Source organism: Chlorocebus sabaeus, chromosome 14, assembly GCF_047675955.1.
Source record: "Chlorocebus sabaeus isolate Y175 chromosome 14, mChlSab1.0.hap1, whole genome shotgun sequence".
Lineage (NCBI taxonomy): Eukaryota > Metazoa > Chordata > Mammalia > Primates > Cercopithecidae > Chlorocebus > Chlorocebus sabaeus.
The window spans coordinates 60973230-60987778 of record NC_132917.1 but is presented as its reverse complement, the minus strand read 5'-3'; the positions used below and the strand labels follow the sequence as shown (position 1 = coordinate 60987778).

Below are 14549 nucleotides of genomic sequence, written 5' to 3'. Positions count from 1 at the left end.
TTTGTATTTTTAGTAGAGATGAGGTTTTACCATGTTGGCCAGGCTGGGTCTCAAACTCCTGGCCTCAGGTGATCTGCCCACCTCAGCCTCCCAAAGTGCTGGGATTAAAGGTGTGAGCCACCATGTCTGGCCTGTTTCTCCCTAGTAGCTGGGACCAAAGGCATGCACCACCATGCCAGGCTTATTTTATTTTATTTTTATTTTTTGTCAAGACAGAGTTTCCCTATATTGCCCACGCTGGTGTAGTTTGTTTTCTGTAACAATTTTTTTTTTTTTTTTTTGAGACGGGGTCTTTCTCTGTTGCCCAGGCTGAAGTGCAGTGGCACAATCTCGGCTCCCTGGTTCAAGCAATTCTCCCACCTCAGCCTCCGGAGTAGCTGGGATTACAGGCACGCACCACCACACCTGGCTAATTTTTGTATTTTTAGTAGAGATGGGGTTTCACCATGTTGGCCAGGCTGGTCTCAAACTCCTGACCTCAGGTGACCCACCCACCTCGGCCTCCCAGAGTGCTGGGATTACAGGCAGGAGCCACCGCGCCCAGCCTGTACCAATTTTTAAAAAGCAGTGGTCAGTACAAGAAACATTTCAGGACTGAGTTCAATGGGGGATTATGTAGTAGAAGACGACAGTTATGGAAGCTTCCGTGATGACAGCTGTAATGTTAATTGGTCATGAATGCCTATGATCAGAGGATGCAGAACATGTATTATTTCAAAAAATCCCCCTTGAATAATGATGTACATAATAGGCATATGTACAAACAAAAATCACTTTATTCACATGCCAGAACGGTGTTTGAGTAGACAGTTTTAAGGGCAATACAATCAATTTCTTGAACTCAGATTTGAATTTTTAAAAAACTATATTCAAGTTCTAAGTATTTTACTTACAGAATTTTGCATATGGCCCACTTCTTTCTGCACAAAGGTAAAATACTATCTTTATTTGCTTAATTCCCCATTGTTTTGTTGTTTCAACATGATTTTGTACCCTCAGTCATTTCAATGTTAGTCAAAGGTTACATTTTCTTTCACTCTTACCCTTTTTTGAGCTTCATTTTCTCTCTTTATGTTCTCGAGTATAGCTTCGAGGTGTAGGGTATTCATTTCCAAGATCCACAACAATTACCTCCCTAGAAAATGTCACTCCTTTTAAAGGTCTTTTTTGGCTTTCAACAGCTGATGGAGTTCTAGTGACAGATATGTGTATTTTCTGCAAACCATCATCCTGCAAGAGAATGGGACAAACAATATAAACAAATAATCAATTTATGACATGCCCTGCTTTTAAAATTACAGGTTATATGTACACTGTTAACGAGAAACAGAAAAAGCATTTCTAAATGATATAGGAAAGCAGCAATAATCTATCACATTTTCACATTTGTATGGTTATAAAAGCATACACTGACATATTCAAATAACATTTGGTGACATGTAATTCTCTCCACGAAGCGGTCAAACCCAAGAGCCATCAGGACCATCATTCTGTCATGGACTGGGCATGGCCATGCGGTGGGAGGGCATGTGAGTTGTTCTTATTAGGGAGTCCCAGACACGGAGCTTAAGAAGGCCCCAGCCATGCTGTGTGCTGTTGTAGGACCCTAGATCTAGGACAGGGGGCCACAGTGTGGGCCTAAGCTTGGCCACAGTGGAGAGGTAAACAATTCATCTCATTTTCTCATTGGAAACAGGAGAGGGTTGGATCACTAGATACTCTCTTAACAGCTCTAAGATTCTAGGATTTTGAGAAAAACAAACTGAAGGGGAATTATTAAGAAAAACACAAATATAAGAATGAAGACTAAGCAAGTTTCTAGACTTGGCATATGTAATGGTTTAGTAACATGAACTGATAAGCAACTAGAATGGCTTAAATGACTGTGGGCATTGGACTCATTCTACCTACAAACCTAAGTTACAGGCAACTCCATCTCCTATTATTATTATTATTATTATTATTTTACTTTTATTTTTGAGACGGAGTCTCGCTCTGTCACCAGGCTGGAGTGCAGTGGCAATCTTGGCCCACTGCAACTTCCGACTCCCGGGTTCAAGTGATTCTCCTGCCTCAGTCTCCCAAGTAGCTGGGATTATGGGCGTGCGCCACCACGCCCGGCTAATTTTTGTATTTTTAGTAGAGATGGGGGTTTCACCGTGTTGACCAGGCTGGTCTCGATCTCCTGACCTCATGATCCAGCCTCCTCGGCCTCCCAAAGTGCTGGGATTACAGGCGTGAGCCACCGCGCCTGGCCCTCCATCTCCTATTATTATACCTAGCTGAGGAATGTACCTTCTTTTCAATCAAACAAATTCTAAACTGCTCCTTGAGAGTAGAAAAACACATCACCTCTTCTTGACCAGTTTCTCCAGCATTCTTAGGCTCTTGCTTCTCATTTATTTGGTTCTTCTCTTCTGCCTCCATGTCCCTTCTGTTTTCTAAGGGTGTGGCCAACACTTCCTTACTCTGTCTCTGGACAAGAATGCCAGGCCTCATTGGCACATCCAAATTCATGACTTGCATTAATACCCTAGAAAATTAATCGGTAGAGTTTTAAACATTCATGCATCCTCATCCCCACTATCACACACAAAATGGCCTCTGACATATCCTGCGCCACACTCGCCTTTCATGGTCCCCTGGATTGCTTGTCACCACTTCAGCAGCTGCACAGTCTACACCTCCGTTTGCATCTGTACAAGGCACTTTCTTTGTCTCTTTACCTTTCCTGCCTTGGAAACTGAAAACAAACAAGCCACAAATTCAGAAAAGGAAGAATGGCCCTGATTTTAAGGTGTGGCATAGAAACTTCACTTTTAAACAGCATATCAGCATTTCTAAAATGCTGAAATGAAAAAAGTAGATAATGATGGTATCATTACTTGTTCTATTTTAAATTGTTTTACATTATTTCTAGATACATTTGCTAATGTGACTTGAAATCTGATCCCAATTATCAGCATGGATTTATACCATTTATATAAAAAGACCACCAATAAAAGGAGGATGCAAATGAAGCAAATTAGAAGGATGATGAAGAAAGTGATTGCTGTGATTTCAAAGCTCATAGGTTTAGCTAGAAGACTCATCCACTCTCACAATCACAGATTGTCCAAATATTCTTTTCCAACTCAATTTGAATGTAGTTCTCTTGTTCTTTAAGTTTTCTAGAAACAGAGGAACAAAAAGCTGTTTTCATTGTTGTTCTTTTGGTCAGTTCAGCTTCAGGAAAGATGCTCTGCTTGTTGTGGAGTTGACTCACACTGGCTAATTTCTCTCCATAACTGTGGTGGGGGCTGAGGTGGCCAGAGGGGAGACTGAGCTGGGACACGTGTGATCACGCAGCTCACCTCCCTCACCCCAAAAACTATCAGGATCCAGAGGAGAGAGGAATCGGAACAGCTGGAGCTGAGCCCAGCTCCCCATTCTTCTCTCTTCAGTGACATCACAGAATCATGGAGCCCTTGAGTTGGAGACACCAGAGAGCCAGTCCAACCCCAGCCCATCACCTGGAGGCTGGAGAACCACGAGGCTGTTGCCTGTTCATCCCCTCCTCTGAGAGGTCCAGGTTAGAGGCCATATGAAACTGCCTTGACCATTCTTTGGGCAAGGATTTTCTCCCTACTCTCCAAACACCACCTTTCCTTTCCTAACCTGAGCCTGTTTCTTTTATTGCTTCTTTCACAGACCATGAACAATTGGTCTGCTTCCTTCTTATGAAATCCCTCTCTATAGCCCTGAGCTCAAGGCTTCACTGTGGAATTCTACCAAACATTTAACGAAGAACTAACACCAATCTTTCTCAAACCTTTCAAAAAATGGAAGAGGGAACACTTACTAGTCATTCTATGAAGCTAGCATTACCCTGATACCAAAGCCACTACAAAAAAAGAAAGCTACAGACCAATATCCTTTATGAATATTGATGTACAAGTCTTCAACAAAGTACTAGGATACCAAATTCAGCAACATATTCAAAGGATTACACACCGTGACCAAGTGGGACTTATTCCTGGAATGCAAAGATGGTTTAGTACACAAAAATCAACCAATGTAATATATCACATTAACAGAATAAAAGTGAAAAATAAACACATTATCATCTCAACTGATGCAGAAAAAGCACTTGACAAAATTTAACACACTTTCATGATAAAACCACTCAACAAATGAGAAATAGAACTACCTCAACATAATAAAAGCCATATGTGAAAATCCAACAACATAATCTTCAATGGTGAGAACATACTTGTAAATCACATAGTCTATTAATGGACTGATATCCAGAATATATAAAGAACTCCTACAACTCAACAACAACAAACCCAATTTTGAAACAGGCAAAGAATTTCAAGACATTTCTCCAAAGAAGATACACAAATGATCAATAAGCACACACACAAAAAGATCAACATCACTAATTATTAGGGAAGTGCAAATCAAAACCACAATGTGTTACTACCTCATACCCAATAGGGGGGTTATTACTTTAGAAAGAAAAAAAAAGTGTTGGTGAGGATATGGAGAAATTGGAACCCTTGTGCATTGCTGGTGGGAATGTAAAGTGGTACAGTCACTGTAGAAAACAGTATGGCAGTTCCTCAAAAAATTAAGTAAAGAATTACTATACGATGCAGTAATTCCATTTCTGGGTGCATACACTAAGAATTGCAAGCAGGGACTCAAACAGATATTTGTAAACCCTTGCTCATAGCAGAATTATTCAAAATAGCCAAAAGGTGGAAAAACCCAAAATGTCCATCGAAGGATGGATAGATAAAACGTGGTGGCTGGGCATGGTGGCTCATGCCTGTAATCCCACCTCTTTGGGAGGCCGAGGCGGGTGGATCACCTGGGGTCAGGAGTTCAAGAACAGCCTGGTCAACGTGGTGAAACCCTGTTTCTACTAAAAATGCAAAAATTAGCTGGGCATGGTAGCAGGTGCCTGTAATCCCAGCTACTCGGGAGGCTGAGGCAGAAGAATTGCTTGAACCTGGGAGGCAGAGGTTGCAGTCAGTGGAGATCGTGCCATTGCACTCCAGCCTGGGTGACACAGTGGGACTCCATCTAAAAAACAAAACAAAACAAAACAATGTGGTATATACACACAATGGAATACTATTCAGCTTTAAAAGGAATGAAATTCTGGGCTGGGCACGGTGGCTCATGCCTGTAATCCCGGCATTTTGGGAGGCCGAGGCGGGTGGATCACCTGAGGAGGGGAGTTCTAGACCAGCCTGGCCAACATGGTGAAACCCCATCTCTACTAAAAATACAAAAATTAGCCAGGCCTGGTGGCAGGTGCCTGTAATCCCAGTTACTCAGGGAGCCAAGAAAGGAGAATTGCTTGAACCTGGGAGGCAGAGGTTGCAGTAAGCCAAGATTGTGCCATCGCACTCCAGCCTGGGGAACAAGAGTGAGATTTCATCTCAAAAAAAAAAAAGGAATGACATTCTGATACATGCTACAACATGGATGAATTTTGTAGGCATTATGCTAAGTAAAGTAAGCCAGACACAATAGGTCACATGTTGTATGATTCCACTTATATGAAGTACCTGAAATAGTCAAATTTATAGACACAGAAAGCAGAATCATGGCTAGCAGGTGCTGCAGAGAGGAAGAAATGGGAAATCAGTGTTTAATGGCTGTAGAGTTTCAATTTAGAATTATGAAAAAGTTCTAGAGGTGGACAGTGGTGATGGTAGCACAATAATGTGAATATACTTAATACCACCAAAGTGCACACTTAAAAATGGTTAAAATGGTAAATTTTGTTATGTATATTTTATCACAATTTTTAAAATTATTTATGGAACAAAGAAAAGGGAATTTGTCTGTAAAGTGGCCAGGTATGCAACAGGCATTGCAAAAATAAAAATACCAGCACATACAGATTTTATTTCAATCTCCACTCATTCGTTCAATTTGTTTCCCCACTGTGAATGTCCTACCCCTACCCCTTTACCTGTCCCACCTCTCAATCCTTTAAGACTTGGTTCTTGGCCGGGTGTGGTGGCTCACGCCTGTAATCCCAGCACTTTGGGAGATCAAAGTGGGAGGATCATTTGAGGACAGGAGTTTGAGACCAGCCTGGTATGGGAAACCCTGTCTCAACTAAAAATACAAAAATTAGCCAGCATGGTGGTGTGCGCCTGTAATCCCAGCTACCTGGGAGGCTGAGGCAGGAGAATTGCTTGAACTGGGAAGGCAGAAGTAGCAGTGAGCTGAGATCATGTCACTGCACTCCAGCCTAGGTGACAGAGACTTCATCTTGAAAAAAAAAAAGGCCAGGTGCAGTGGCTCAAGCCTGTAATCCTAGCACTTTGGGAGGCTGAGGCAGGAGGATCACGAGGTCAGGAGATTGAGGTCATCCTGGCTAACATGGTGAAACCCCATCTCTACTAAAAATACAAAAAATTAGCTGTGTGTGTTGGCACGCCTCTGTAGTCCCAGCTACTTTGGAGGCTGAGGCAGGAGAATTGCTTGAACCCAGGAGGTGGAGGTTGCGGTGAGCTGAGATCACACCACTGCACTCCATCCTGGCAACAGAGTGAAACCCCATCTAAAAAAAAAAGGACTTGGTTCTTGGATTCCCTTCCATTATGCAATCACCATCCATTGGGCTTCCTTTTGAAATCAGCCCAATTGTCCCATAAAGCTAATAAGCTAATATTTATAGTTTGTTGAATAAACATAGAAATGGACTCTCCCTGGTCTTAAAACTTGAAACAGATTCATCTCATCAGAGTTTCTTCCTCAGGAAACTGACCCTCAGGCAAGGAACTAAAACCCATCCGATCACTACCTCCAGACAATGAGACACCAGACCCCCCATCCTGACTGCTTCTTTACCTCTCCCTAATTCCTGTTTTTCTGCCTTCCCCACTATGTAAATCCCTCAGTTTTAATCGATTGGGGAGACAGATTTGAGACTTTATCTCCTGTTCACCTCAGCTGCACCACCAGATTAAAGCCTAAGCCTTCTTCCCTGGCAATACTCGTTGTCTCAGTGATTGGCTTTCTGAGCGGCCGACAGCAAGACCTAGACAGAACCCCTGGCGTTTCAGTGACACTTCCAATCGTGCTTTCTCCGAGTTCTCACTTGATGTAGAAAACACCTTGTCACTTACCTATATCCCAACCCCTTGCCCTGTCCAGCTCCGGTCCCAAGCATGCTGGGAAGTGACAGGGTCTTTCAGTCTTTGCAATTTCTCACCTCCTACCCCCAAGGTCTTTCATAGTCTTTGTAATTTCTCATCTCCTACCCTACACTGATTTTTATTCCCTCTTGTTAACAAAACCTGTTTTCTAACTCTTCACAACAAGAATGCTTGATAGTAACTCTCATGGATATCTATACCTTAACGTGGGCCTAAGGTTAAAGACGGTCATGGTAGAATTTCAGGCACTAACCAGAAGATGAGGGAGCAAGGGTTCTCTTTGGAGCAAGGGGGGCTTTTCTCGTGCTCCTGGCATCTGTCATGTTGGGGTCAGATATTGCCTCTTCCATACAGAATAAGCAGTCCTGCCCTACTGCCTACCTCCTGCCTGCAGACTTCTTTGCTATGGTGGCCAGAGGGTGTGCACTCCTGGTGACAGGGTCTGCAGCCCTTGGGCTCCCGATGGTCCAGGGCATATGTGAATCCCCAACCACCTCCCTAAGGCCTTGACCATGTGATCTGTTGAAATCCTGTGACAAAAACGTGATCCAGGAATTACAGGATGAGTGAGGACACTCAAAGGACTCCTGAATTAAGCTGCCTGAGTTTAGAAACCAGGGGCAGTGGACACAGGACCCAGGCCTGGCTGATCAGGATAGTCCACAGTTCAAGGCTCAACATATGATCTAAATCAGCTTAATTAACCTCAGTGTTAAGATATCTGCAGGAACTTCCAGCATGGAAGAAAGCAGGGCTGAGAGTATGGAGAGAGATAAATTAAAAAGGGCTCTGCTTGATCTAGCTATGCCTGAAGTCTTGACTTACAGTGTGGACTGGAAGCTGGACTTTCAGCTGTATGAGTCAATGCCTTTTCTTTTTGGCTTAAGCTGGTTTAATTGGGGTTCATGGGCATTGCACCCCAAGATTCCTGACCAACACAGCATTGCAACGAGCATCACACTGCCTCCTTTTCTGAGCCCTGATACAAGAGTCATAGCACCCATCTGCCATTTCCTGATCTGACTTGTTGAGCATTAAATAGGTTCTCTCCAGGCCAGGCACAGTGGCTCACACCTGTCAATCCCAGCTCTTTGGGAGGCTGAGGCAGGTGGATAACTTGAGTCCAGGACTTCGAGACCAGCCTGGCCAAGATGGTAAAACCGGTCTCTACTAAAAATGCAAAAATTAGCCAGGTGTGGTGGTGTGGGCCTGTAAACCCAGCTACTCAGGAGGCTGAGGCAGGAGAATGACTTGAACCCGGGAGGCAGATGGGAGGTTGCAGTGAGCCGAGATCACGCCACTGCACTCCAGCCTATGTGACAGAGTGAGACTTCATCTCAAATCAATCAATCAATCAAATATTTGAGGGATTTGGTCACTAGTACTACTCTAAGTAGATCTATAGACTGGTGTAGTCCCTAAATTGTCATTGGTCTGCAACAAAACACAGAAATGGAGACTAAATACCTAGAATCTTTTTGTTGTGGTGGTTGTTTTTGAGAGGGTCTCACTGTCACCCAGGATGGAGTGTAGTGGCACGATCTTGGTTCATTGCAGCCTCCACCTCCTGGGCTCAAGCGATCCTCCTGCCTTAGCTCCCCAAGTAGTTGGAATTACAGGTGCATGCCACCATGCCCACTAACTTTTTGTATTTTTTTAGAGACGAGGTCTCACCATGTTGCCTATGCTGGTCTCAAACCCCTTAGCTCAAGCGATCTGCCCACCTTGGCCTCTGAAAGTGTTAGGATTACAGGCATGAGCCACCACGCCCAGCCAATTACTTTCTTATTGTTGGACAACTTACTGCTTTTATTAATAGCATTGATGGACATATTTGTACATATATATGTGAGCACAACTCTGATATTAAAATATTAATGTTTTATTTTCAAAATTTATTGGCCTCTGGCTCTTCATCTTTTATTCTAAATCTCATCCATTTTGTTTCATTGTTTTTTGACTCCAAATATCTTATGTTTTGATTTTTGTTTTCTTTTTTAAAAGAGACAGGGTTTTGCCATGTTGCCCAGGCTGGTCTTGAACTCGTGGGCTTAAGTGATCCGCCTTCCTCAGCCTCCCAAAGTGCCAGGATTATAGGCATGAGCCACAGAACCCAGCTGATTATTTTAACTTCTATTCATTCCTTTTTCTTCAATATGTTTTTACTTAATTTCTTTTTCTGGGACTGGGTCTTGCTCTGTTATGCAGACTAGAGTGCAGTAGTGCAATTATAGCTCACTGCAGCCTTAACCTACCAGGGTCAAGTGATCCTCCCACCTCAGCCTCCTGAGTAGCTGGAACTACAGGCACATGCCATCATGCCTGGCTAATTTTTTATTTTTTTTGTAGAGACAAGGTCTGGTTATGTTGCCCCGGCTGGTCTCGAACTCCTGGGCTCAAGTAATCTTCCCACTTGGCCTCCTAAAGTGCTGGGATTACAGGCATGAACCACCACGCCCGGCCTTATTTCTAATTCTCAAGATTCAGTCTCCTCTTAACCTTTGTTAAAAAAAAAGCAATGTTCTGCTTTAGGTTTAAAAACTGTTAAAACAAACAAACAAACAAACAAACATTGATTTCTTTATAATCTATCTCATTCGCTTGCAAAAGGGAGATAATAAATCACATTCATTTGAATAGCCCAACAACTATTCTGGCTTTTTGGGGGGACGTAGAGGCGAGGATGAAAAAAATCAAAAGAGGAAAAAAAATGCATTGGTGATGAGACTGAAATTGTTAAAATAGTAGAAACATTTCATAAACAATTAATGGGAAATAAAACATATTTTCTGACTCAAAGCAATTTTCTCAAGCCTAGAAATTAGTTTCTCTTGTAGATGTCAAAGTCTTTCTTAACCACAGGAGTCTTTATTTCTCTTTGTTGAATTAAAAGAAACCCCTGAATCACAAATTTGTCATCTGAGCAACTTAATTGTATTGGGAACTTGCTTAAATATGATTAGTCAAACACTTTAAACTTTTCTTTTTTTTTTTTTTTTTTTTTTGAGACAGAGTCTCACTCTGTTGCCCAGGCTGGAGTGCAGTGGCTTGATCTCAGCTCACTGCAACCTCCGCCTCCTGGGTTCAAGCCATTCTCCGGTCTCAGCCTCCTGAGTAGCTGGGATTACAGGCATGCACCACCACACCTGACTAATTTTTGTATTTTTTTTTAGTAGAGACGGGGTTTCACCATGTTGGCCAGGCTGGTTTCGAACTCCTGACCTCAAGCGATCCGCCTACCTTGGCCTCCCAAAGTACTGGGATTATAGGCGTGAGCCACCCAGCCCGGCCTTTTCTGTTTCTTTTTAAGCACACACTAAAAATATTCACGGCTCATGATTGGTAACCTAGTGCTCAAGTGGATGTTTTCCTCTCTGTAAAGATTTTGGTAACTGTTGGGCAAAAACAGACTTAAAACAATTTTTTTGGATGTTTTCGGATTTATAGAAAAGTTGAGAAGACAGTACAGGGGGTTCTCATATACCTCACCCCCATTTTCCCCTATTATTAATATCGTAAATCAGTGTGATCTATTCGTTATGATTTATGAACCAATACTGATAAATTATTATTAACTAAAGCCCATGGTTAATTCACATTCTCTTAGTTTTCACCTAATGTCTTTTTTGGGTCCAGGACCCCATTCGGGACACTATATTACAATGAAATCATGTCTCCTTCGGCTCCTCTTGGCTGTAACAATTTCTCAAACTTTCCTTGTTTTTGATGACCTTGACAGCTTTGTAAAGCACTGATCAAGTATACTGTAGGATGACCCACTATTGGAACTTGAACTTTTGAATTCTAATTTTTTCTTTTTTTTGGGGGGGACAGAATTTCGCTCTTATTGCCCAGGCTGGAGTGCAACGGCATGATCTCAGCTCACTGCAACCTCTGCCTCCCAGGTTCAAGAGATTCTCCTGCCTCAGCCTCCTGAGTAGCTGGGATTGGATTACACATCTGCAGCACCACGCCTAGCTAATTTTTTTTTTTTTTTCTTCTTTTTTTTTTTTTTCTTTTTTTTTTTTTTACGAGGCGGAGTCTTGCTCTGTCGCTCAGGCTGGAGTGCAGTGGCGCTATCTCGGCTCACTGCAAGCTCCGCCTCCTGGGTTCACGCCATTCTCCTGCCTCAGCCTCCCGAGTAGCTGGGACTACAGGCGCCTGCCACCACGCCCGGCTAATTTTTTTGTATTTTTTAGTAGAGATGGGGTTTCACCGTGTTAGCCAGGATGGTCTCGATCTCCTGACCTCGTGATCCACCCACCTCGGCCTCCCAAAGTGCTGGGATTACAGGCTTGAGCCACCGCGCCCGGCCGCCTAGCTAATTTTTATATTTTTAGTGGAGATGGAGTTTCACCATGTTGGCCTGGCTGGTCTTGAACTCTTGACCTCAGGTGATCTGCCAGCCTCAGCTTCCCAAAGTGCTGGGATTACAGGCGTGAGCCACCGCACCCAGTTTATACATTTTAAATTTCACATCTTTATCCTTCTACTGCTGATTTACTGAAACATTTTAAATTGTCTTCCTCCTGTCTGTCCTCACTTCTATTTTCCCTTCATTTATAATGATGCTTGGTAATGTTTAGTAAACAGCACAGTCAGGCTACCAGGTAGCTTTAAGGAGAGAGTCCACTCCACAAACCGATGTTGGCAGGATCCCTGTCCTGCATTTCCGAACACACTCTTTGTTCTCCCCCCAGCCTTTAAAGCATGGCCTTCTGAAAACCTGACCCTGGGAGACCTGGGAGCCTCAACTGTGTGCAGACTCCAAATGAGACTCGCCTTGATGCGTCAGAAATCTCACATCTCTAATCCACAAAAGGGAGAAGCTTCATGGTTTAAATACCATTGTCTCCAAGAGACTGAAATCACTGGATCTGCGGCAAACCAGGGCAGTGTGGCCTTTGCCACAATGCACCTGGGCTGAATTTGTGGAGATCAATTTGGTGTTGGACTTTGTGATGGTTTTAATTATTTAATATTCCTCCCTTCCCTCGAGTCTGAACTGGATTTATAGTAGTAAATCTCTTCTAATGACTAAAATGAAGCAAAAGGGAGGGCCTGTGAGTTCTGAGAGTAGGTCATAAAACGCACTGTGGCTTCCTCCTTGCCTTTTCTCTCAGGTCACCTGCTCTGTGAGAAGCCGGTTGCCGTGTTGTGGGGACACTCAAGCAGCCCATGGAATGACCCACATGTTGAAGAACTGAGCCCCACCTCCTTCCAACAGCCAGGAACTAGGGCTTCTTGCCAATAACCATGTGAAGAAGCTTGGAAATGGATTCTCCCCCAAATGAGTCTTCAGATTACTGCAGACTAACATCTTGACTGCAACCTCTAGAAAGACCCTGAGCCAGGATCACCACGCACACAGAAGCTAACAGTTCATAAATGTCTGCATTAAGCTGCTACGTTTTGGAGTCACTTGTTATGTAGCAATACGTATCTAGTACAGCCTGTATTTATATATTTTGATCTTCTGTATATTATGATGTATTGTATATCATATGTATACAATGTATGTATGTATGATCTTCTGTATATTATGATGTTTTGACATCTTTTTTTTTTTTTTTTTTTTTTTTTTTTTGAGACGGAGTCTTGCTCTGTCACCCAGGCTAGAGTGCAGTGGTGCAATCTCGGCTCACTGCAACCTCCACCTCCCGGGTTCCAGCGATTCTCCTGCCTCAGCCTCTCAAGTAGCTGGGATTACAGGCATCTGCCATCACACCTGGCTAATTTTTGTATTTTTAGTAGAGACGGGGTTTCACCATCTTGGCCAGGCTGGTCTTGAGCTCCTGACCTTGTGATCCTTCCACCTCGGCCTCCCAAAGTGCTGGGATTACAGGCGCAAGCCACTGCACCCAGCCTGTTTTGACATCTTAAAAACCTTTCTAGCTGAGGCTGCCCCTCCTGGGACTAGCCAATTCTTAGTGAAAGCAAAGGGTGCGGCCTGTGGCATCCCGCTGATATGAAACCAACCAATCCAGAGCCAAGTCTCCTCCATCTGGCCAGCACACCCCAGGAGACAATATTCCTCTGCCTTCAGCATCCCTGGGGCCAAGCAGAGCCCTGAAACTATTCAAACTAGCCAATCTTGAGAAACTGAGTTTCCTCAGAAACTCCAACAAAAACCATGACCTATTCTCTCCTCTAGTTCTTGCCCCCTCTACCTCCTGCTCCATGCTGTGGGGCTTTCCCACTGGCCCTATGTGGTGTGCAGGGCCTCCTGTTTTTAGGGCCTATGAGGACAGTCAGCTTTGTTTTCCTGATCTTCTCATGTCTCCTCTTGTAGCTGCATCTGACTGACTATATGTAGGCATAAAGGAACACAGAACACAGGCTCTGTGATGGAACATGTGGAGGGAGGACCAATGTGGATCTTACAGCAGGCCCCAATGTGTCTCAGTGTTTCTGTCCAGGAGGCCCATTTTCCCTCTCAACATCACAGGATGATCCTCTTAGTGCAGGACTCACTGTAGCTCTCACTCCTTATAAAGATCAAGAAGGTACCTTCAAGAGGTAGGCTTCCCATCAAGGGGAGTTTATACAGTAACACCAGCTATACTCTTGCTGGAGGTGCTCTTAATGTTAGGAGGAATCCTGGATAGTCAAGACCTCACTAGAATCTAAAAGAAAATGGAAGGCCAGGTGCACCTCCATCCCAGGAATCCTAGATCTCTGGGGCACAGAACTTGGATCAGAGGAACGTGGCTGAGTTTTAGTTTATTGACTCTCGGCCTAAGGGAGAACCGAGATCTAACCCCAAAGGACAACTTCACCAACCCTCAGCACCTGGCCCTATAGAGAATATCCATGACTTGCCATAATATTTTTCCATTAACCATTATGGGATCTTTGCAGATCCAGTATTATGCAACATGACCATAACAGCTACCTAGTCCCAGGAAAGGCCATCTCCAACACAGGGACAAGAAGAACTAGACTAAGCCACTTCGTCTGTTGACTCAAATCTGCCTTCATGAAAATTACCCTTGAGATGCCTCTTTTGGGCTCCCCCATCAAGAAGCCCGACATCATCTGGGCACGGTGGCTCATGCCTGTAATCCCAGCACTTTGGGAGGCCAAGGCGGGTGAATTGCCTGAGGTCAGAAGTTCGAGACCAGCCTGACCAACATGGAGAAACCCCGTCTTTACTAAAAAAATACAAAATTAGCCAGGCGTGGTGGTGCATGCCTGTAATTCCAGCTACTCGTGAGGCTGAGGCAGGGGAATCACTTGAACCCAGGAGGTGGAAGTTGCAGTGAGCCAAGATTGCGCCACTGCACTCCAGCCTGGGCAACAGAGCGAGACTCCATCTAAAAAAAAAAAAAAAAAAAAAATTTTAAAAAAGGCACCCAACATCTAGACAGGGAAGTCGGCCCA

General features: G+C 43.8%; 1 protein-coding gene across 1 annotated transcript; it reads right to left on the bottom strand.

The window, feature by feature from the left end:
- Nucleotides 1-758: 758 nt before the first annotated feature.
- On the bottom strand, nt 759-5135 carry C14H2orf74 (chromosome 14 C2orf74 homolog). The gene is made up of 4 exons (XM_007970510.3): nt 2977-5135; nt 2630-2743; nt 2353-2533; nt 759-1230 (listed from the first exon to the last, which is right to left on the bottom strand). Exons 1-4 carry the CDS (start codon nt 3090-3092, stop codon nt 1057-1059), a joined length of 585 nt encoding a protein of 194 aa, XP_007968701.1. The 5' UTR covers nt 3093-5135; the 3' UTR covers nt 759-1056.
- Nucleotides 5136-14549: the final 9414 nt, after the last annotated feature.

Coding starts and splice junctions, on each gene's coding strand:
- C14H2orf74 (XM_007970510.3), bottom strand. CDS start 3,092: ATGAGTCTTCTAGCTAAACCTATGAGCTTTGAAATCACAGCAATCACT. Junction 2,744..2,976: donor GTGGTCTTTTTATATAAATG/GTATAAATCCAT, acceptor GTTTGTTTTCAG/TTTCCAAGGCAGGAAAGGTA. Junction 1,231..2,352: donor GAGAAACTGGTCAAGAAGAG/GTGATGTGTTTT, acceptor ATTCTCTTGCAG/GATGATGGTTTGCAGAAAAT.